Source organism: Rhincodon typus, chromosome 5 (genome assembly GCF_021869965.1).
Source record: "Rhincodon typus isolate 14 chromosome 5, sRhiTyp1.1, whole genome shotgun sequence".
NCBI classification, from domain to species: Eukaryota; Metazoa; Chordata; class Chondrichthyes; order Orectolobiformes; family Rhincodontidae; genus Rhincodon; species Rhincodon typus.
Genome location: NC_063336.1, coordinates 38,556,894 through 38,580,326, shown reverse-complemented (window position 1 = coordinate 38,580,326; position 23,433 = coordinate 38,556,894). Strand labels below are relative to the sequence as shown.

At 41.0% G+C, this 23,433-nt stretch overlaps 1 protein-coding gene across 4 annotated transcripts in view; it reads right to left on the bottom strand.

The window, feature by feature from the left end:
* LOC109935077 (cAMP-specific 3',5'-cyclic phosphodiesterase 7B-like) overlaps positions 1-23,433 on the bottom strand; it is a 143,626-nt gene that overhangs the window by 38,611 nt on the left and 81,582 nt on the right. For all 4 annotated transcript variants that reach the window (XM_048597439.1, XM_048597438.1, XM_048597440.1 and 1 more), the window contains 2 exons: positions 14,395-14,478; positions 7,159-7,310 (listed from right to left, as the gene is read on the bottom strand). In XM_048597439.1, the coding sequence (XP_048453396.1) occupies positions 7,159-7,310; positions 14,395-14,478 (236 nt within the window). The remainder of the gene's footprint in view (positions 1-7,158; positions 7,311-14,394; positions 14,479-23,433) is intronic.

The window sequence follows — 23,433 nt, the reverse complement described above, 5'->3', positions numbered from 1 at the left end:
TTAACATGGATCCAGATGAGGAATAACAATTGCCTGAGAAAGCTGGTGGGGGAGGTTTATAGGGTCCTCTACCACTAGATAGAGCATGAAGGAAGAAATAATTGGAGTCTGTAAAAAAAGAGGCAAGAGAATAACCACAGAGAGCTTTAATTTTCACAGACTAGGCAGATCGAATTGGAAATAGTAATTTGGAAGATGACCTTGTAGAATGCTGTTGTGGCAGATTCCTAGATCAATACGTGGTAAAACGAGGGACATGCAAATTATTTTGAAAATTTTATATCTGTCCTCACAGAAGAAGTCACAAGATAACAGAAATGCAGAAATAGAAAGCAACAAAGTGAATAACAAGAAACTTGAGGTAATCCATATTGAAAAGCTTAGAGAAACTTGACAAGCTTTAAGTTAACCAAATCTCAGGACCTGAACACTATATCCCAGGATGCTACAAGAGACAACTATGGAGGTAGCTGTGGATCCACTGGTTGTTATTTTCCAAAATTACTTGGTTTCTTGAATGGTTTCAGTGAATTGGAAGTTAACAAATGTAACACATCTAGTCAAGAAAGCAACTGGATCTGTAGGCCAGGTAGACTGATCAGTCAGGGAGAAAATACTGCAGTCTACTAATAAGGAAGTCTTAAAATGCACTTAGAAAACCGTAGCATGAACAGGCAACATCATCATTGTTTTATAAAAGAGAAAAAGTATTTAACAAATTTATTAAGAATTTTTAGGATATAATTAATAGGGGAAGTAAAGGAGAACCAATAAATACAGTGCACTTAGATTTCCAAAAGGCTTTCAATATGGTGCTACGCAATAGGTTAATTAACAAGCTAAAGGCTTATGGAATTATGGGCAGTAGATTAGCATGGATAGGTGCTTAGTTAATGGACCAGAAAGTAGAGCAAGGGATAGATGGACATTTTCAAGTTGGCAAGCTGTGACTAGTGGATTGCCACAAAGATCAATTAGTACGAGGGCCTCAGCTATTATAATCCATAAAAATAACTTTGACAAAGCGAATAATGTACATTTGCTGACAGTAAAATATTAGATGGGTATGTAAGCTATGAGAAAGACACAATGAAACTGTAAAGAAATATAGACAGCCTGACAGAATTTAAGCTTCCCTGCCCTAGAAAGAGGCTGGATGGTGGCGGGTCAAGTATAATTGGTTGGGAAGACTCAAGGTGGACAGTTTGTCACTTTTCCTCATTAAGCCTGGAGAGGGAAGATGGAGGATGGTGTTCATGACCAGAGGCTGTGAGACCCTTAAGGGGCCAATTAGAGGTCTCATATCACAGTGGTATATCCAGGTGACCTACTACATGCTCAGTTGATGGACAGCATCTTTCACCCGATAGAGATCTTTCTCATCGCCCAACAGTTAGAGGCGCCCTTGGTGAAATAAATCTCTCTGCCCTCCACAATGACTCCCCCTCACTCTTCCAATCTCACACCGGGGCCTGCATCATTGGCCACAGCGAACTTACTCTACTCCCCCATGCTGGTTGTTGCTGTAGACCCAGCAGTGACCACTCCTCCTGGTAACACTGCTGGCATTGAAGAGTTGCCAGGCCTCTGATTGGCAGACAACTTGTTTGGCCATGCTCCTCCACTTTAAAGGCACAGGAATCCCAATATCAATTTTTCAACTGCCTGATTGACATTGTATCCAATCAACACTCCCGAAAAGGGTGCTGCAGGCTTGGCACTGCATCCTATAATTTCAGCTGGCTAAGTAAGTGAGCAGCGAGATGAATGATGGTATATAACATGAGGAAATATGAGATTATTCACTGTAGTAATGTGAAACAAAAGCACATTATTTTTGAAAGGCATGAACTTTTAAATATCAACGTTCAAAGAGATTTGGGCTTTATAAAGAACACGGACATTTAGAATGTAAATACAGCAACAATTAGGAATGGCAAATTTCATGTTGATCTTTATTGCAAGAGAACAGGAATGCAAGAACAAGCAAGTCTAGCTAAACTCTATGGGGCTTTCTTGAAACCAAATGAGGAAGTTGTGCGTAGTTTTGGTCTCCATTTCTAAGGCAGGACACAGGTGTCTTGGAAAAAGGATAGCATAAACTCTCTAGATTGGTTCCTGAGATGGGAAGACTGCCCCATGATGCCTGACTAAATAAATTAGATCTGTATTCTCTGGAGTTTAGATAAGTGAGACACAACCTCATTGAAACATACAAGATTCTTCAGAGGCTTTTCAGTTTAGGCACTGGCTCAGGCATCTAGAATACTGAGGCATAGCACCTGCACCTTCCTAACCTATAACCACTATCTTTCAGAAAGACAGGGGTAGCATTTACATGGGAACATTACTACCTATAGATTCTACTCCAAGCTGTTCACCATCCTGACTTGGAAATAAATTGTTGTTTCTTCGGTGTTGCTGGGTCAACATCCTGGAAACCTTCTCTAATAGCATAGTGGGTACACACTACACCAAATGGACAGCAGCAGTTCAAGAAGGCGGTTCATTATCATCTTCTCAAAGGCAACTAAGAATGGATAATGAATGCTGGTCCAGCCAATGATGCCCACATCCCCTGAATGAACAAAAAGAAAAGCCACAGGACAACAGGCCAATCATTTAGGACTGAGATGAGTACAAACTTCTTTATTCAGATGGCTGAGAATCTTTGGAATTCTGTTCACTGCACTAGTGTGGATCCCCCACAGTTGAGTATTAATCAGAAGTGGGATAGATAGAACCTTGGTCTCTCAGAGACAGAGGTCATCCATGATTCTAATGAATGGCAGAGCAAGTTCGAGTTCAAGAGGCCATATGTTTCTTCTTGCTAATATTGCTTATGTTTTGTGGTAAAAACCCATTGAATGTCAAGGTGAGGAGGTTCAATTCTCAATTACTGGAGATGGTCATTGTGTGAGATGACATGAATATTATTTCTCATTTGATCAGACCAAGCTTGAGTGTTCTCCAGGTTTTGCTGCGCATGTTCAAATGAACTGATCACTGTGCAATCATCAGTGATCAGCCCAAATCTAATCTTGCAATGGAGAGAAGGGCTTGATCGGCTGAAGATGTTTGGACCTATTGGCCTACAAATTCCTGAACCAACAATCTGAGTTTGGGATGATTGGTGTCCAACAGACATCACCAATGTCCTATGTGCTAGGTATAATTCCAGTCAGTGGAGCATTTGTTCCCATTCTTGAGTGATTTCAGTTTTGCCAGAGCTCCTGCGCACCACATTCAGTCAAATGCTGCCTTGATGTCAAGATCAATCATCCTCCTGTCACTCCTCAAGTTAACTTCTTTTGCCTGTTGGTTTCAACCGATGCCATAATGATGTATGAAGCCAAATGGACATGGTGAAACCCAAACTGATCATTAGTGAGAAGGTTATTAGTGGGTAAATGTCATTTGACAGTCCTGTCAATGGCACCTTCATCACTTGAAAGTAGACTTGTAGGGGAATAATTGACTGGGTTGGATTTGTCCTACTTGTTATGGATAGAAATACAAGGTCATTGTTTCACTTTGTCAGATCGATGCCAGTGTTGTAGCTGTAGGAACAGTTTGGCTAGGGGTGAGGTTAGTTCTGGTGCACAAAGCTTCAGCACAGCAGCAGGCATTTTGCCAGGATCCACAGCTGTATCCACTGTGATCTCCCTGCCTCCCTGCTTCTTGACATCATTAGAATGGAAAGGAATGCCTGAAGGCTGGCATCTGTGAAGGTGAGGGATTTGAATGATATAGGTCATCAATATTGAAACTTCATTGTCAGGCCATACAAGCAGAATCAGTGTAGTGCTCTTCTCTGGACTCGGAACAGATCCAGACTATTGCCATAGGGACATGAGTGAAAATCCTACCACAGTAGCTGACGGAATTGCAATTCCATTGAAAAAAAAATCTGAAATTAAAAGCTAGACTCCGCAACAGTAACTATGAAACTATCACTAAAAGAGTCTGGATCCCTAATGCCCTTTAGGAAAATAAATCTGCCATTATTGGTCTAGCTTACATGTGACTTCAGATGCACAGCAGTTTGGTTAATTATTAACTGCTCTTAAGGACAGTTAGGGGTACGTAATAAATGCTGACTTTGCCAGTGATGCCGATATCCCAGAAACGAATACAAAAGACCCAATGCAGTATACAGCACGTAACAGTTTCAAAGATCTCCTAAGCAGCATCTAAAATTGAATATCTGTCATTTCATTATTAATATTTGTGGGATATTGCTGTGTGCAGATTAGTTGCTGGATTTCTCTACCTTACAATTGCAACTACACTTCAAAAGTACTGTACTGTCTATGAGGTCAATGGAAATGGAAACCAGGGGAGATTAACTAGGAGCATCTGAATTAGTATCAACCATCTTACACAATCATCCAAGATTAAATTTACCCAGTGTGCTTAATGATAATTGACAAAAATGATACAAGCTAGTAAATGCAATAGCAGTTTGATGTGGAATCACAGAATGACATAGCACAGAAGGAGACCATTTGACCCATTGTGCTTGTTCCAGCTCTTTGAGAGAGCTATCCAATTTGTCCTAGTTTCTTGCCTTTTAGCCATAACCCTACAATTCCTTCCCCTTCAAGTGCTTATCCAATTTCCTTTCAAAAGTTGTTATTGAATCTGCTTCTAATTTTCCTCTGCTAGCATGCTCTATATCATTACAGCTCTGTGTATAAAAAAGGACTCATCTTCCCTTATTCTTTTGCCTCTTACTTTAATCTGAAACTTCCAATCAGCAAGCTTCCCACTAGAGGAAACAGGTTATTGTTTAATCCATCAAAATTATTCCTGCTTTTCAATACTGCTAATAATTGTCACCTTAACATCTGCTAAAAAATGAATTTCACAATTTACCCATCTCCACAGGATCTGTCAATTAAGTTAGATTATACCCAACTTTTCACTCCTTTCCACACGACAGTCAATTCTTTCAACTCATACGAAGATTGGTTAAACAGTTTTACTGCACATTAAAATACAATGGAACCTTATTTGTACGAACTTAGTATTTTTGACTTTTTTAAAATTTACTTACAGGATGTGAGCAGTGCTGGCTGAGCCCGCATTTATTGCCCATCCCGAGATATGTTTGAGAAGGTGGTGGTGAACTGCTTTCTTGAACTGCTGCAGTCCATTTGGTTTAGACAGACCCACAAAGGCATTAGGAAGGGAGTTCCAGGAATTAGGCCCAGCAAAATGTAAGGAACGGCATTATATTTCCAAATCAGGATGGTGAGTGGCTTAGAGGGGATCTTGCAGGTCGGGGTGTTCCCATGTTGTCCTTGTTGTTTTGGATGGCCGTGTTTGTGGGTTTGGAAGCTGCTGTCTAAGAAGCCTTGGTGAATTTCAGCAGTCCATCCGCTGATGGTACACACTGCTGCGATCGTGCATCAGAGGAAATGGGACTGATTTGTGGATGTGGTGCCAATCAAGCAGGCTGCTTTGATGATGTCAAGTGTTATTGGAGCTGTACTTATTCAGGCAAGTGGGAAGTATTTCATCACAATCCTGACTTGTGCTTTGTTGATGGTAGACAGGCTTTGTGGAGTCATGAGGTGAGTTACTCACTGAAAAATTCCAGGCCTCTGACCTGCTCTTGAAGCCATTGCATTGATATGGCTAGTCCAATTCAGTTTCTGGTCTATTCACAGAATTCTGATTGTTAGGTATTTGGTGATGTTGATACCATTGAATGTGAAGAAATCTAATGATTCTCTCTTGTTGGAGATGGTCATTGTCTTGCATTTGTGTGGTACGAATATGAATTGCCACTTGTCAGCCCAAACCTGAATATTGTCCAGCACTTGTTGCATTTAGACATGGACTGCTTCAGTATCTGAGGAGTCACGAGTGGCACTGAAAGTGTACAATTATTGGTGAATATCCCCACTTCTGACCTCATGGATGGAGGGAAGGTTATTGATGAAGCAGCTGAAGATGGTTGGGAAAAGATACTGCCCTGGGGAACTCCAGCAGGGATGGCCTGGAGCTGAAAAAACTGACCTCCAACAATCACTATCATCTTCCTTCCTTTTTCAGGCATGGCTCCAGAGATTTTTCCCCATATTCCCGATTGAGTCCAGTTTTGCTAGAACTCCTGGGTGCTACATTTAATCAAGTCTGCCCTTGATGTCAATGGCAGTCACTCTTACCTCACCTCTAGAATTCAACTCTATGTTGTCCATGTTTGAACCAAGGCTGTAATGATATCAGTAGCTGAGTGGCCCTGGTGGAATGCAAACTGAGTGTCAGGGAGCAGGTCATTACTAAGCAAGTCATTACTAAGCTTGATAGCACTGTTTAAGACATATTCAGTCACTTCCCTGATGATCAAGAGTAGACTGATTGGCAGTAATTGGCCAGACTGCATTTGTCCTGCTTTTTATGTTTAGGACATACCTGGGCAATTTTCACATTCTTGGGTGGGTGCCAATGTTATAGCCATGCTGGAACAGTTTGGCTAGGGGAGCGGCACGTTCTGGAGCACAATATTGTCGGGGCCCATAGCCTTTGCAGGATCAAGTGACTCCATCTGTTTCTTAATATCATGTGGACTGAACTAAATTGGCTGAACACTGGCATCTGTGATGCTGGGGACTGCATGCCTCAGAATATTAGGTGAGTCTCTGGATTACTAGTCTAGCACCAATACCACTGCACCATCATCTCCTCATATTTCAATTCCAATAAAAGCTCCACTGCAGGCAGAGGAACACAGAACATTGAAAACTAAACCTACTTTTTGGAGGGAAAGTACCCCAATGTTGCTAATTAGGCTGTAATATAAGATTTTATTTCATTGCTTCTGACAACCACACGGTGAATCTGACCTCAGCGAGAAAAGACAAAGTGGCACAGAAGTCACACATGGATTGTGTGTACAGTTTTGAAGCTGCAAAATGCAAAAGGTGGGGTTTCCACAACCCAGATGAAGACCCTGTCCAGAGTTTTGTGCTAGAACTCACAACTTTCTCACCCAGACGAAAGATCTATTAATAAGCCAAGATACTCCCTCAGAATAAAGTGGAAACCCCTTAACCTACTTCAAATCAAATTCTAAAATGGGTTTTAGAAGTTTATAAATTGTGCTTCCAGTTTCAATTGACAGGTGATAATAATTCAAATCTCACATACTCTGGCTTGCCCAAGGTAGTCCTCATCCAATAAATGCAGACATGTCTGTGGTACAATGCCACGTAGCAGTCGAGAAGCGTGGAAATACCTCTGAAAGCTCAAAAGTCTTTTCACCCTTTTCCTTGTGCCGATTTCACCTGAATGTGCAGTTGCTAAACAAAAAAAATAGAAATAATTGGACCAGGTTAAAACAAAGCACACAAAATAAATGCATCTTATGTCAAAATGTACTCTGTATATTTGGTAGATTATTAAAACTAAAGAGGTCATTGAATAGGTTATTCTCCCGCTGGCAAGCAACCATAAAACCACTCAATCAAAAACAGCACCATTCTAGTTCAATTATAGTAGATGTATCTACTATTACTGCCCATGGTGTTGCTTACAATAAGTTTCAGAATATAATGTGGGGCACTGCACCATACAATACATATTATAATGTATAATAGAGTATGCTTAACAAGTTCCATGCCTTTAGATGTACAGAGTACAATTATTGTGAATAGAAGCATTTTAGAGAGTTAATTAGGGCTAATTCCTGTTGTTCAATAAAGGTTGGGGGTGCTAGCTTGTCTTAGGTGGTCGTGCATAATAGACAGTAATGAATCAGTAGCGCTTTTGATACATAACCTAACTTTCTTATCATTGGTTGGACACCAGACTGGCAGTTGTTTGTATATCCTCATTGGCAGACAGGCCAAGTTACACTGAGAAGAAATAAGCAACAAATGATTCACTTTCCCTTTCGACAAAGATGCAACTAGTTCATTCAAAGGTTCTCTGCCTGTTCAGTCGTGATTTGTTCCGATGTCATTGATGATTTATCAGCACGCTGATTGACTCAATCAAGTACAAATGGGGCACATTCAAATGCAACATTGAGGTGCAGCAGATGTAAGTCTCACACACAGACTTCGAGACAATAAGGACTGCAGATGCTGGAAGTCAGAGTCTATAGGTGTAAGGCTGGAAAAGCACAAAGGTCAGACAGCACCCGAGAAGCAGGTAAGTCAATGTTTTGGGCCGAAACTCTTCATCAGGTCTGGGCAGGGGGAGTGGGGCCCAGAAATAAATAGAAGGATGGGGGAATGAGGCTGGGGTAAAAGGGTAGGAGAGACGGTGATAGGTGGATGCAGGTAGGGGGTTATTGTGATTGGTCCATGGTAAGGTGGAGCGGAGAGGTGAGTAGGACAATGGACAGGTTAGGTCACATTAGGAGGGGGAAGGCTGGACATGGAGGGATCTTGAAGCTGGTGAAATCAATGTTAAGGCATTGGGCTGTAAGCTTCCAAGGCAAAATATCAGGTGTTGTTACATTTGGCCTGACTCTGACAGTGGAGGAGGCCAAGGATGGACATGTCGTCAGGGGAGTGGGAGGGGGAATCAAAATGGATGACAACCAGAAGGTCCAGTTGATTGTTGCATGCAGAGTGCAGATGCCCTGCGAACCAGTCCCCGAGTCTGCATTTGGTCTCCTCGATACAGAGGAGACAACATCGAGAGCAACGGATGCAATAGATAAGGTTGGATGAAGTGCAGGTGAATCTCTGCCAGATCTGGAAGGATTGGTGGGGCCTTGGACAGAGGTGAGAGGGGAGGGAAATATCTTTTTGGTTGTGGAGTCTGATTGTAGGTGGTGGAAATGTCAGAGGATGACGCGTTGGATCTGGAGGTTGGTGGGGTGGTATGTGAGGACTAAGGGGACTCTATCCTTATTGCTGTTGGGGGGAGAGGGTTTGAGGGAAGAAGTGTGGGAAATGGAGGTGATATGGTTGAGGGCATCCTTAATTACAGAGGATGGGAAACTATGGTTCCTAAAATAGGAGAATATCTGGGATGTCCTGGAGTGGAACGCCTCATCCTGGGAGCAGATGTGGCAGAGGTGGAGGAATTGAGAGTATGGGATAACATTTTTGCAGGAGGGTGAGTGAGAGGAGGTAAGTTGAGGTAGTTGTGGGAGTCAGTGGGTTGGAAATAAATGCCTGTAGTGAGTTGGTTTCCAGAGATGGAGACGGAGAGGTCCAGGATGGGGAGGGAGGTGTCAGAAATAGGCCAGGTGAGTTTGAGGGTGGGGTGGAAGGTGTTGGTAAAGTTGATGAACTGCTCGAGCTCTTCGTGGGAGCACGTGGCTGCACCAATAGTCATCAATATAGCGGAGGAAGAGGTGAGGGATGGTGCCAGTGTAGTTGTGAAAGAGGGCCTGTTTCTCAAATCTTACAAAGTGGCAGGCATAGCTCGGGCCCACGCTGTTGCTCATGGCCACCCCTTTGGTTTGTAAGGAATGGGAGGAATCGAAGCAGAAATTGTTGAGAGTGAGGACCAGTTTAGCCAAGTTAATAAGAGTGTCAGTAGAGGGGGACTGGTTGGGCCTACGGGAAAGAAAGAAACAGAGGGCTTTCAAGCCCTCCGAGTAGGAGATCCAGGTGCTTCTTCCTCTCAGTCGATAACAACATGCTACTTTTTAACAAGTAAATGGAATGAAATGAAGGTAACAAAGGTAACAACATTGGGCAGAATTTGATAAGGGACTAAATGACATGGGCTCCAGTTAGAAATGTGGCAGAATCATTTGAGAAGCCCAGTGAGGCCTATCTTGACATTGGGAACAACTTGCTGCATCTTTTAACTAAGTTCTGGTTGTTGGGATGAGATCCTCACTAGAAAGCACTTAGCAGTGCCTACTAAGACTTGGGTGGCAACCATGGACCAGGCTTGCATGGTCTGGTGTCTAGGCCTCCATCGCCAGTCCCGGGGGAAGTGGATATTCTATCTCAGCACCAACCAACCAGTAGGAGCACTGGGTCCCCATCTGCAAAGTGGGGCACCGAATTTCCTTTGTTTGCCATGTTCAGGGCAAATGTCAGAAACTGCACTGTACAGGGTAGCTCCAGACTAACAGTGCTCTGTCGGGAGCACCACAGACTTTTAAAGACGGCACCAGCACCAGGGATACTGGTCAATTTTGGGCAGTGGTGTGTTATTTTGAGAGCAGTGAGTGGGTAGAATTGGGCTAGAATTGGATGAGAGGGGTGCTATGGGGTGGGATAGGTTGCTAATGAGGTACGTTTGGTAAGATGCAGTGAGAAATTAGGTCTGACAGACAGAAACCCTCCATAACACTTGACACAACTGACACTTAGCAAAAATAAGTAAGATTCAGCCCATTAGTTCTGAAAGTGAACAGATCAAAGTCAGATCAACCCTAATGGAATCCCTGACAGCACATCCCATCACAAACACACATTGTTTTTGAGATGTAGTGGAAGACCGACGTAGCTCATAGACACCTTATAAATGGGAATATTTGGAGACATCTTTCAAACCATTAAAAAAATGTACTGCACTTGGGACCAAAACTTCATGTTTAGTGCAGTTATACTTAGATCCTCCTTTAATAGTCTGTTAGATTATATTTTGAAGGGAACTTATCCATTTTAAGAAAACACCTGTTTCCTCTCAACTGTTCTCCCACCTCCAAATTTGATGGCTTTGTCCCAAATAATACTTGTTCCCTCCCTGGCTGTTCTCTGTGGTATAGTCCTCATGTCTGTTCTCCTCAGTCCAAAGCATACAGACCTATTGGCTTAGTCAGTTATAGAAACACATCTGTTGGATCGCAGAAACGCCATCACATCCTGCTGTTGCGTGTAATAGCCATTCAGTCTTTCAGATCCTATGGTGGGATCTGAACTCATGTTTCTAGATCATTAGTTTAAGTCTCTGGTTTACTGGCCAATAATGCAACCACTAAACTATGTGCAGCTCCAGAAGCAATGTAACTGCCTGTCTCTACTGATCTTTAATATTGGTACACTGGAGGAGGCTTAAAATGACTCATTTTTCTTCTCTCTCCAATTTTCTCTTCTTTTCCCAAACCCTAAAGCCTCTTTGGAGTTTAGGAGAATAAGTGGTGATCTTATTTGAATTTTTAATATTCTGAGATGAATTAAGCGGGTAGAAACTGAGAGACTGTTTCCCTCATGAGGGAATCTAGAATGAAGGGCACAGTTTAAAGCAAAGTGCACTGCTTTGCAGATGGAAATGGGGAAAAATTTCATCTCTCAGAGCATAGTTAGCGTTTGACATTCTGTTGCTCAGAGAGCAGCGGAGGCTGGATTCTTGAATAAATTCAAGGCTGAATTAACAGATTTCTGACAGACAAGGGGTCAAGGGTAATGGCAGACAAGAAATGGAGCAAAGGCCATGATCAGATCAGCCCTGATCTTACTGAATGGCACAGCAAGCCCATGGAGCTGAGTGGCATACTCCTGCTACTTTTTATGATTTTATGATCTTGGAAGCTTCCTCTTTCTACTGCATACCATCTTCTGAAGCCCCTCTCCTTTGACTGTTGCACCCTTATTTCCAGTATCAAGTATGGGGAGCTCATGAAAAGAATCTGAGAGCAATAGAGGTTTTATGGCCGGGGAAAAAACCCTTTGGTCCACTGTGTCTGTGGTGGTCATCAATTCTAATCCGATTTTCCAGCTCTTGACCCATAGCCCTTTGTGTCATGGCATTTCAGTACTTCTTAAATATCTTGAGGGCTCATGCCTCTGCCACCCTCTTAGGCAGTGGGTTCCAGATACCCATAAATCACCGAGTGAAAATAATATTCCTCAAATCCCCTCTAAACCTCCTGCTCCTTAACTTAAAACTGTGCCCCCTGATTATTGACCCCTCTATTAAGGCAGAAGTTTCTCCCTATCTACCCTCTCTGCTCCCTCGAACTTTGTACACCCTAATCAGATCTTTTATAGCCTTCTCTGCTCTACAGAAAACAACCCTAGCCTATCTAGTCTTTCTTTATAAGTGATTCACTCCAGTCCAAACAACATCCTGGTGAATCTCCTCTGCACCCTCTCTGGTCAGTCATATCCTGCCCACAGTATTTCAGCTTTGGCCAAACAAATGGTATATGTAGCTCCATCATTACCTCCTTGCTCTTGTATTCAATGCCTTGCCTAATGAAGGCAAGGTTCTCATGTGCCTTGTTAATCACTTTATCTGCCTGTCTTCCTTCTTTTCCCTTATCTAATCCTGTATTTACTGAAAATGTTGATTAAAATTGAAAGCATGCACAACCACAAGCCTACTGTTTAACCTTTCAAACTGTCCCTATAGTACAGAGAAATGTAGTGGTTCAAGAAGTGCACTCACCACAGCCTTTTCGAGATCAGTTAGGGATGGACAATAAATCCTGGTCCTGCCAGTGACGCCCACATCCCATGAATGAATAAAAACAAATTTTAATTGATTGCATTGTGAGGGAGCCTCAAACACCACACCATGTGGAGAAGAAGCATTGTATCATTTTAATATTCCACGGTTAACTGTACATGTGGTATGCTCCAGAAGTTACTGTCAAATTTGCAGGAGTAATGACAATGAAGACTGATAGTATTGCTGTCATTACCACCATAAGGTTTAGACTCACATGAGTGTGCAATTTCTTTCTTTTTTTCTCACGTATGTCATTATAGTCAGTTACTGGGATCCAGCTGAATTCAAGAATATATAAAATAAACAAAGTCACCATTTTGAACGTACTTACTTTAAAAGTTTACTCTTGTTTTAAACAATCTATTGTGAAATAATCTTCCTGACATTTCTTTTTAATGAATGGATAAATGGCAAACTTTTCAGATTTTAACGAAATGTCTTCCATACAGTACAGTGAAATTTTTGAATATATATTATTATTTTAAGATTTCACAATCTGAGATGGGCAAAAGGAATTCTCTCTCTTGTGGCTTTTTGATAGACAACTAACATTTTATGGAGGAATGAAACTTAACTATTAAATATAACAACAGTACATGCAAAGAGAAAAAATGGCAAATTACAGACTAAAGAACTTCTTGTTATTAAAATATTGCTGAGAGCTGTTTAATTAGGATATTGCAAACTTGCACTTAAGCAACCTAAAATAAAGTCTTTCGTATGTCAAAAGTGCTCCAGCAATTTAATATAGTCAATGTGTGTGTTTCAGTCTCTTTGAAGGTTTCCTATTTGAAGCTTATACTACATAAAGCCGGAAGCAGGTGCTGCAATGCTGTGTGCATATGAATGCTACAAAGTCAGCATAGGAAATGGACTTTAATCATTTGAGTGTTTTAATTTTGTACTTTTGCCAATTGCAGAGATTATTTAACATGAAAGTTTTCCAAGAGATTTGCTAGGATCCAGCATTATGCTTCAAAGCATGCAAGCCAAGATTTGCATATGATTGAAAAGCATTAGAGTACACTAGCTGTCACAAGCAACTGATTACTATTATTGAGTTTATTGGTAGGATGTCACTGCCAGGGCTTACATTAGTACATATGTCACTTTGCTGTAAAGTAGACCAATAATATTCTTAAAGTTTCTGCTAATTATACACAATGTCAGAGTGTGTTTCTTTTTAAAATGGGATGTGTTCAATACACTATTGATTTAATCAAGTATTGTGCAACAGCATTGAAATAGCTCAAGTAACTATTATTAGCTGTGAAGTGTAGGGTAACATTAACATGGATCAGGGACTGATCTTTAGTAACTGAAGCTTGTCAGAAGTTCCCCGTTAGTTTTCCACAAACGGACTTAACGATAGACATTAGCCTGCTCTTGCTTATACAAGTTTGTATGAATTAACTTGCTCCTTCCTCCCCCTCTCTCCCCAAAGCTAAATAAAAAGTGACTGGATTCTCTGTGAGCATTGCTTTCATAAGTTTACTGGACGAGCAACAAGATGTTCAAGCCACATTTTAGTTAGTAATGGTGCCCCGTATGACGAACTGCAGTCAATCATTCAACTAACATACTTCTCTTCAACAGAAAATCCCCAGCTGCTGAGGTAATAAAAGTTAACCTATGAGTAATTTGGAAGATGTGAGGCATATCATAACTACAGTATTGGTTCACAGGCCAGAGGCTTTTCTTCAGAACAGTTGCCATTTACATTTCATATATGGGGATCGGCCACTTATTTAAGTTTATATTTTAAGTGTCATGACAGAATTGAATGCATGCAATCAATTAGTGCAGTCAATTTCGGATGCTGCTTCAGTTTGGTTTCAAAAGGGAAATCTATGTCGGATGGCCAGGCAGTAAACTTCTCTACTTAAATTTCACTGCAAATTCATAAGACGGCATCCACTTCCAGGAATTCAGTAAAAGCAGCAGTCTCTGCGCTGTGAATAAAAGCTCTAGCTTCTGTAAGGTTTTTGTCGCAAGTATTTTGTTGGTACTTACTATTCAGAAGGCGAAAATCAATGACTGGGTATGACCCTCGGCGCTCAGAAAGAAGCCCTGCTTGCCCTCTCACTCGTGCATTTCCTGGGAAAACAGATTCAAAAGAAATATTAGAAGTAGCACTTTTACTGTTCAGTGTTAGAATTCTATGGTGCTATCACAGTCCCTTTTAATTTAGTATCACATCTTTAAAATCTTCATCAGTTGTCGACATAATTGGGTAAATATTATATGTTTTGATGGGAATGAAAATGTTGAGCATGTTATCTACAAAACAAAAGTAGGCTTGAGAGCAATTCATTAAATAAAATGCATTATCAATACTGTCAGCCATCATTTAAGATTTTCTTAAAGATCCAGGCTTCAGTTTTCTTTGGACTAACAAATCAATAGGAACACAATGGGTGGATATTTCTGCCCACTGCATGGATTTGTTTTCAAGGTTCAGCAAATATGTGCGCACAGGTGTAGACACCCAACAGAAGATCCATTGTGACTGGTTGCTGATGCTAAGGAAGTGACATCACAGTGGTGAAGAAGGATTCAATAGCCCAGGTGGCTGGAAATGTTGGGCTGGGGTCCATTTGAGGGTGTCGGGTCCAGTCGATAGGAGGGGTTGTCGGGTCTGGGAGGAGTGGGGAGGAGCTTTCAGGCCAATGGGGTTGGAGTGTGGGTGTGGGGGATTGCTGGTTTCAAATGGTGGGGAAGACAATATGAGGTCAGGACAGGGTCTGGACGAGTGGGAAGGGTTGTCATAGTTCTGGGAATGTAGGAGCTGAGGGAGATTGAAGGGGGTGAGTCAGCTTAATTATTACTCAGGAGTTATAGTAGGTTTTCAGTCTCCTAAATTTACCTGAGTAACTATTGAGCTTTACTGATTTAGAACCCTCTGAAGTTTCCAACATTATTGGAGGGCTCCAAATGCAGAGGAATTTTCCATGGGAAATTTTAATTACCCAGGTCATTTCCATGGAGTCAGTTGTGTTGGGGATGGTCCTGATGTTCAACTCCATTCTGCACTGTTTCATCAACTCTGGCCATTAGAATACCTGGCCAACTAATCCAGCTGCTTTTTCACCCCAGAGATTTGCTTGATGCCTAACCTTGTGAGCATTTCCAATATTTTCAAGATTTAGTCCGATTTATCTTACTGGATCTATGACCAACAGTGGAATTCACTTGAAAGTCAGAAACTGCAGTAGGAAGAGCCTTGTTTTCAAGGGAGCCTCTTGATTTTCAATAAGGAAACACTGCCCCAGATTCCACCTGACTTTTCCAGCAGTGACTGCCGTTCTGTCTTCCCTTTCCTGGGTCTTTGCTGATTCGTCTTTTCTCTTTCATATCTGTTTGTGTCTGGTATTTACCAACCTGCTGCAGCTGAATCCCTCTGGCAAAGTCAAGTTTCTGATATATACCACCAACATTTGAGAGATACATGAGGTAGCATATTGTAAAGTAGCCTCAAGATCTGTCGAGGTACCAGAAATGGGACTTTGACATATTGAAGGTGTACTGAACAATAGCTCAGATTGTTAAATGCACCCAATTAAATAGTTCGTCTTGCCTAGGCTTCCAGCAAATATGTTATTAGCTATACCTAGAAAGTATCTATCATCTCCAAGTAAATCATTCAGTAAGTCCATCCTGGAACAATGACAAGCAAGCTTGACTGCCTCAGCACGTATCTGATCCAGTTGCTTCTCATGTATCTAACCATGTGGTGAAATATAACTCCACTGCTGCAAATAGCATTTAGCACCCCACAAAAGCCCAGTTTTGAGCTGCTGGAGCAGTACATAATCTACTCTACTTAACACAGAGGAAGCACAATATGAACTGATGTATATCTTCATTATAATCGACACAAAGACTGTGCAGTAGTCACGCTACCAATGTTGACATGTGCATCCACAACAGGTAGATTGACTAGAACAAGGTCAAGTCTGTTCTTCCCTTTTGTCCTTTCACCACCATCCAGTGTAGTTGGGTGGCCTTACCAATCCACTCTTGGTGATGGATTCAACTCTCAAATTGTATTCTAATATTTTGAAGATATCATCTAAGTGAATTGTATGTATTGTGAAGGTGTGGATGGCTAGATTACCTAATACTCCGATGAAAACTAGGAAACATGTGTACAGAACCTAGAGGTCAATAATGGACAGTAAAGTCACACCCATTTTACAGGAAATAGACTGGATTCCTCAAAAACACTGAGGTGTCGACTGGATCACAATTGTAAATCACATAGTTATGGCATAAATGGTCTTAAGAAGTTTTTCACTAGTATACTGGCTTAGCTATTCTTCTGCACTGACACATTCATAGCTAAAGGTACTGAGGTACACTTATTCACCATCTAACACTTTAAAAAGTTCGAGACAACAAGGTGCAGGGCTGGATGAACACAGCAGGCCAAGCAGCATCATAGGAGCAGAGAGGCTGACGTTTCGGGCCTACAGCCAACCTGTGAAACCAATCTGAAGCCCATCTAACCTACACTATTCCATTATCATCCATATGTTTATCCAATGACCATTTAAATGCCCTTAAAGTTGGCGAGTCTACTACTGTTGCAGGCAGGGCATTCCACGCCCTTACTACTCTCTGGGTAAAGAACCTTTTTTTCTGATGAAGGGTCTAGGCCCGAAACGTCAGCCTCTCTGCTCCTATGATGCTGCTTGGCCTGCTGTGTTCATCCAGCCCTGCACCTTGTTGTCTCGGATTCTCCAGCATCTGCAGTTCCTACTATCTCTGATTCAACTTTAGAAAGTTCTCCTGGTTTGTTAAGGATTCAGCCAAATGGCAATTTGCCATAAACGAATTGTGTCGGTGAAAATGGACTTGTAGTGTCAGAGGAAAGTTAAAAAAATGACAAAAGAAAAGTAGGTACACAGTCAGTCAGTGAAACCTCAACGGGTCAGAGATGAACTAGTCTCTGATTTTCAGTGCAGCAGGGACGATCGTATATTGGCATCAATGAAAAGACAGAATAAATTATTGACTGGGGTTAGCTTAAGTATTGAATGAAAGAAACGACTTTCAACTGACATGAAGATTACTGCTTCTCAAAATAATATTAGTAGAACATAGAACATAGAATATTACAGCACAGTACAGGCCCTTCGGCCCTCGATGTTGCGCCAACCTGTGAAACCAATCTGAAGCCCATCTAACCTACACTATTCCATTATCATCCATATGTTTATCCAATGACCATTTAAATGCCCTTAAAGTTGGCGAGTCTACTACTGTTGCAGGCAGGGCATTCCACGCCCTTACTACTCTCTGAGTAAAGAACCTACCTCTGACATCTGTCCTATATCTATCACCCCTCAATTTAAAGCTATGTTTAAACTATTTTACAGTTTTAGATACTGTGTAATTAAGTCCTGATTTCAAAAGCTTTGCAAGTTTACAAAATGTTGTTATTTAGCTCATTTAAATAGTAAGAAAAGAATTTCATTGGATTAATTTTGTTTTGACGTTGTTGTATTGTACAAGTTAATGTATGGATCATATAGTGCAATACATTGCCTGCATGAAACAACCTTGTAACATGTGCATGCAAGTGTAAAAAACACAAGGGGATATAAATTGGTACATATTGTACCTGCTTTTCGAGTGTAAATTTGCACAGGTCATCCACTATTAAATTCCGTGAGTTTATTTTCTCAATATTCTGGGCAGCTGTATTACAAAGGCGCTAAAACCCTCATTAGCATGCAGGAGGCTTATAGTAGCCTGGTGAAGGGCCCTTTTGTCAATCTGTGGTGGAGTACTGGATCCAGGCCAGCTGCACTCACATTTTCCAGGTGTCCATTTCTCTAAAACACTAAATTTTAATTTGGAGCTGAGGGACAGCTGTACAACTGAAGTTAATGGTGTTCCACTTGCTTTTGCCAACGTTGTAATGTAGGGGACACAGCAGTCAAACACAGCAAAATTCTGCATTGAGCAATGGAAATATTCATATTGACCCTTTTAGGTGTTGGCTGATGGATTGGATAAATGTCAGTGAGAACATCCTTATTCATGTTTGAAATTTGCCATGCATTGTTTAAATGCTACCAGAGAGTTCCTTAATATAACATCTCATCTGAAAACCAAGTTCCCTGACAGTGCCCTCAAAATATCAGCCAAGATTCTATGTTCAAGTCTGAAGAGTGGTCTTGAATGCACAACCTGCTGATTCAGAGCTGAGAGCTACACCACTGAGCCAAGGGTGACACCTATTCCACTGTAAGCTCTTAGACAACATGTCTATTCACTCTAGACAAAAAAAAGCTGCACAATAACATTCCTGTAAACAAGCATTGCTGCTTCTGCCACAGCCCAGGTCTGCAGACATCAACAGAGCCTCCCAAAAGGAACATTTCCTGAGCGGATGTTTGGCTACTTGGCATATCCCAGTGGTGTCTGTATATAAACATAGTTCCTGTTTGATGACAAAGTTCACCCTGAATCACATCTAACTGTCATTAAGGGTGGAGTACAAATGGTAGACAACTCTGAGATACTGAAACATCACACAAGATAGACCCCAGTGAAATGGAAATTAATGTCAAGGTCAGTATGTGTGTCTATAACATAGGAATGCTTTCTTTAAACAGAAGCTGTACTTAGAAAGAAGAAAGAGTCAAAACATTTTTTTGCAAACTCGGCTGTTAATTTATTTTCGACACACATTTTACGTTATAAAACAAGTTTACATCTGCTTGTAGATAAATGGTTATAACAGGGACAAAGTGTTTGTACAGTTTTTTTTAAGTTACAGAATTCTAAAATTATAAGCTAGTGAGGTCATACAGTAAATCAAGGTCCACAGTCACAACCAAAATGCTCATTTATGCAATCATTTCCTTATCCACAATGATACTAAACCCCCAGCCTGCAAAGTATCAATACTGAATATTTCAGCTTCTGCCAAAATGTTGTTATTGACACTCTGTCGTAACAGATTTTGCTGACCAACATAAAAAAAATCATTACCTAAAGCTATTTGCTGTCTGCTGTATATTTTAAGTGAACACGATGCAGTCAGTGGAGAACAGAAGAGAAATCTATGGTTCTCCTATGAAGACTACAATCTCAAAATAATGGAGCATTTTAATCATCTGAAATTGCCATTTCAAATAACATAGGTATTTTCACAAATTGATGAGCAATATTTAGTAAAATGTTTGAAGTTTTCAAACTCAACACAGAAGGCAAATCCATTTTAAAATTGCAATTTCTAAACCAATAGTGAAGTGGGATTATGATACGATTCCTCAAGGAAGAGGTTATAGAGTGAATGTCTTGCCTACTGTGCTCTAATATATATTGGCTGATTTTTTTTCCCATTTTTAACAGCTTGCATTATTGAATTGTTCGCCCTTTTTACACCCAATTCAATTTCCATTTCTATTGAAACAGCTAAATTGCTTCTGCCTGTTTTCCACCTAGGGACAAAAGTAAAAATTTGATCCATCCAAGACTATACAAAGCTAAACAAAATGTGACTATTCTATTGCAGCCTTTCTGGCTCTTTACTCACTGCATTTAACTGAACAACAAAAGCAATTTAATTTTACTATCTAACAATATCGTCTTATTACAGAAGAAATCTCCCCACCTTTTATGCCTTAACGCAAAACATTCATTTAACTGTTTCAGAAGGGCTTACCTTTGCAATTCTGGTCAGCATATTTTTACAGTGTTGCTCACATGCATTGGATCATATGCTATGTGATCATTCATGTCCAGTTTTTGTAAATATTATTCAACTTACCTTAGTTGAATGCTGTGGTTGAGGTGAATTACAATATCTATCCACCCCACCCATCCCACTGAGCAATCCACACCGTTCCCTACCTGCAGCCACCTATCACCCTCCCACCTACCTTCCCCAGCCCCACCCTTCCTTCCTCTATTTATTTTGGAGCTCCCTTCCCTATCCCCCATTTCTGAAAAGGGCCCTGACCTGAAATGTCAACTTTCCTGCTCCTCTGATGTTGCCTGGCCTGCTGTGTTCCTCCAGCTCCACACTGTGCTGTCCCTGACTCCAGCATCTGCAGTTCTTGCTATCTCTGAGGTCCCATCACTGATCCTTATAGAACATCACTGGTCATAGACTTTCAGTCAGAAAAACACGCCCCCAAAACTACCTTCTGTCTTCTATGACTGTGCCAATTTTGTATCCAACTTACCAACTCAGCATGGATCCCATGCAACTTAATCTTCTGGACCAGGCTACCATGGAGAGACCTTGTCAAATATTTTAGTAAAGTCCATGTCAACAACATCCACTGCTTTAGCCTCATCAACCAGCTTTATCACTTTCTCAAAAAATGCGATCAAATTTCCGAGACAAGACCTCTCCAGTCATACTGACAATCCCTAATAAGTCCATTCTTTTCCAAATGCAAGTCGATCCTGCCCCTAAGAACATTCTCCAATAAATTCCTGACAATTGATGTAAGGCTCAGTGGCCTATAATTTCCTGGATAATCCCTGTTACCCTTCTTAAAGAAAGGAACGATATTGGTTATTGTCCAGTTTTCTGGGACCTTGCCTGGGACTAAAGAGGATACAAAGATCTCTGTCAAGACCCCAGCAATCTCCTCCCTTGCCTCCTTTAGCATTCTGGGATAGATTCCATCAGGCCCTAGGGACTTATCTACCTTAATGTTTTTCAAGACACCCAACACTTCCTCCTTCTTAATATCGACATGTCCTAGGATATGAACATACCCCTCCCTAATCTTAACATCCTCCATGTCCTTCTCCTTGGTGAATACCATTGTGAAGTGTTCATTGAGGACCTCACTCAATTCCTCTAGCTCCACACATAAGTTCCCTCCTTTGTCCTTCAGCAGACCTACCCTTTCCTTCACTACCCTCTTGTTCCTAGTATACATATAAAACTTGGGATTCACCTTAATCCTACTTGCCATGAATATTTCATGGTCCCCTTGAGCCCTCCTAGTTCCTTTAAGTTCTTTTTGCTCCCTTTATATTCCTTAAGGGCCTTGTCTGATTTCAGTTTCCAGAACCTTATATGTGTTTCCTTTTCCTTTTGACTAAAATTTCAATATCTCTTGTCATCTGGGTTCCCCAAATCCTTATCTTTCATCATCACAGGAACATGCTGGTCCTGAACTCTGATCAACTGGCTTTTAAAGGACTTGCACATGTTCAATGTGGATTTACTCTCAAACAGTCACACCCACTTTCATTTCTCCAGTTCCTACTGAATAATGTTGTAATTAGCCTTGCCCCATTTTATTACTTTCACTCAAGGACCAGTTTAATCCTTATCCATAACTATTTTAAAACTTACAGAATTATGATCACTGCTTCCAAAAATGTTCCCCCCACTGAAACTTCCATCACCTAACCAGGCTCATTCCTCAATATAGGGTCTAGTACAGCTCCTTCCCTAGTTGGCTAGCTACATATTGTTTCTAGAAAGCCTCCTGATGCACTTAACAAATTCTGCCCCATCCAAGCCCCTGGCATTGAGGGATTCCCAGTCAATAGTCTGACAATCAACCTGCCGCTGGTTGGAAAATCTCCATAAACAATCCTTTCATCAATCAATCATTATCACCATCTGCCCTTTGCCCTCTCCAATGGACAGAAAGATCTTGGCTTTTTGGCCAACATTTGTCCAACAATAATAACACCATATTTATAATTTATTGCTCATCACGGTTTCTGGAAAGTTGCTGTGTATAAATTCACTGACACCTTTCTGTACAAGTGGTTATACTTCAAATGTACTTCGCTGCAAGTATTTTGGGTCATGTTCAGGTCATGAAAGATGCTACATAAGTGCAGGTTCTGTTTTTCAATACCTGTACACTAATGCCATTCCAATACAGCACAGTATTCAAGAATTTTAATCTTAGATTAATCATCATATCATTCCTTCAATGTGTCAAAGAGAAGACCACCTTGAATGGCTTTATGAACCCTCTACACTGACACACTGTTGTCCTTATCTTCATAATCTAGTGTTGAACGTATTACTTTCTAAAGTGTGAAAAGAGGAAAGCAGCAAAATAAGATTCTCAGTTTCAAAATAACTTGTACAGCCCCCAAACACTGACAATTCAGTTACATTCAAAACAAGTAGAATACAGACTTACAGCTAAGGTCAGCTAAATGAACCTTCATACATAGGAACTATGAAAGAGAAAGCAAATGTCAACAGCACAGATTCATTTGTTTAGGAAGTCTAGGAGCATGCTTCACCAATAAATCTTTTAATTTTTGACAACTTCATTTTCTACCTTTGTAACCTACCTGTCAATTACATTTTTTAAATCTGAAAGGAAAGTCTATTGGACCTAGGGAAATTTAACATCTTTTGACTTTACAGCAGCTCCTTTTCAATAATAACAGACAACAGCTGACCCTGAACATTGCCCAAGTCTTGCTACTTGTGGACATGGAATAGTTCATTATCTGAAGAGTTGCGAATTGAACACTTTGCAATTATCAGCAAACATCCCCCATTCTGACCTTATTTTGGAGGGGAGGTCATTGATGAAACAGGTAGACATAGTTAGGCCAAGGTCACTACCCTGAGGAACTCCCACAGAGATGTTCTAGAGCTGAGGTGATTGGCCTTCAACAAACATCCTTTGCATTTGGGATGACTTCAATCAATAGGAAGTTTTCTCTAATCCTCACTGACTTCCATTTTGTTGGAGTTCTTTGATGCTGCACTCTGGGAAACTTTGTTCTGATAATCAGGGCAGCCATTTCATCTCTGAAATTCAGCTTTTTTGTCCACAATTGGACCGAGGCTGTAGTGAGGTCTTCAGCAAAGTGGTCTTGGTAAAATCCTACCGTGGTGTCAATGAATATGTTAGTGCTGTGTAAGTGCCGTTTAGTGCACAATCGACAACATATTTCATCGCGTTGCTGATAATAGAGAATAGACTGATGGGGCAATAATAGGCCTAATTGAATGCTGAGATAACAAGGTGTAGAGCTGGATGAACACAGCAGGCCAAGCAGCATCATAGGAGCAGGAAGGCTGACGTT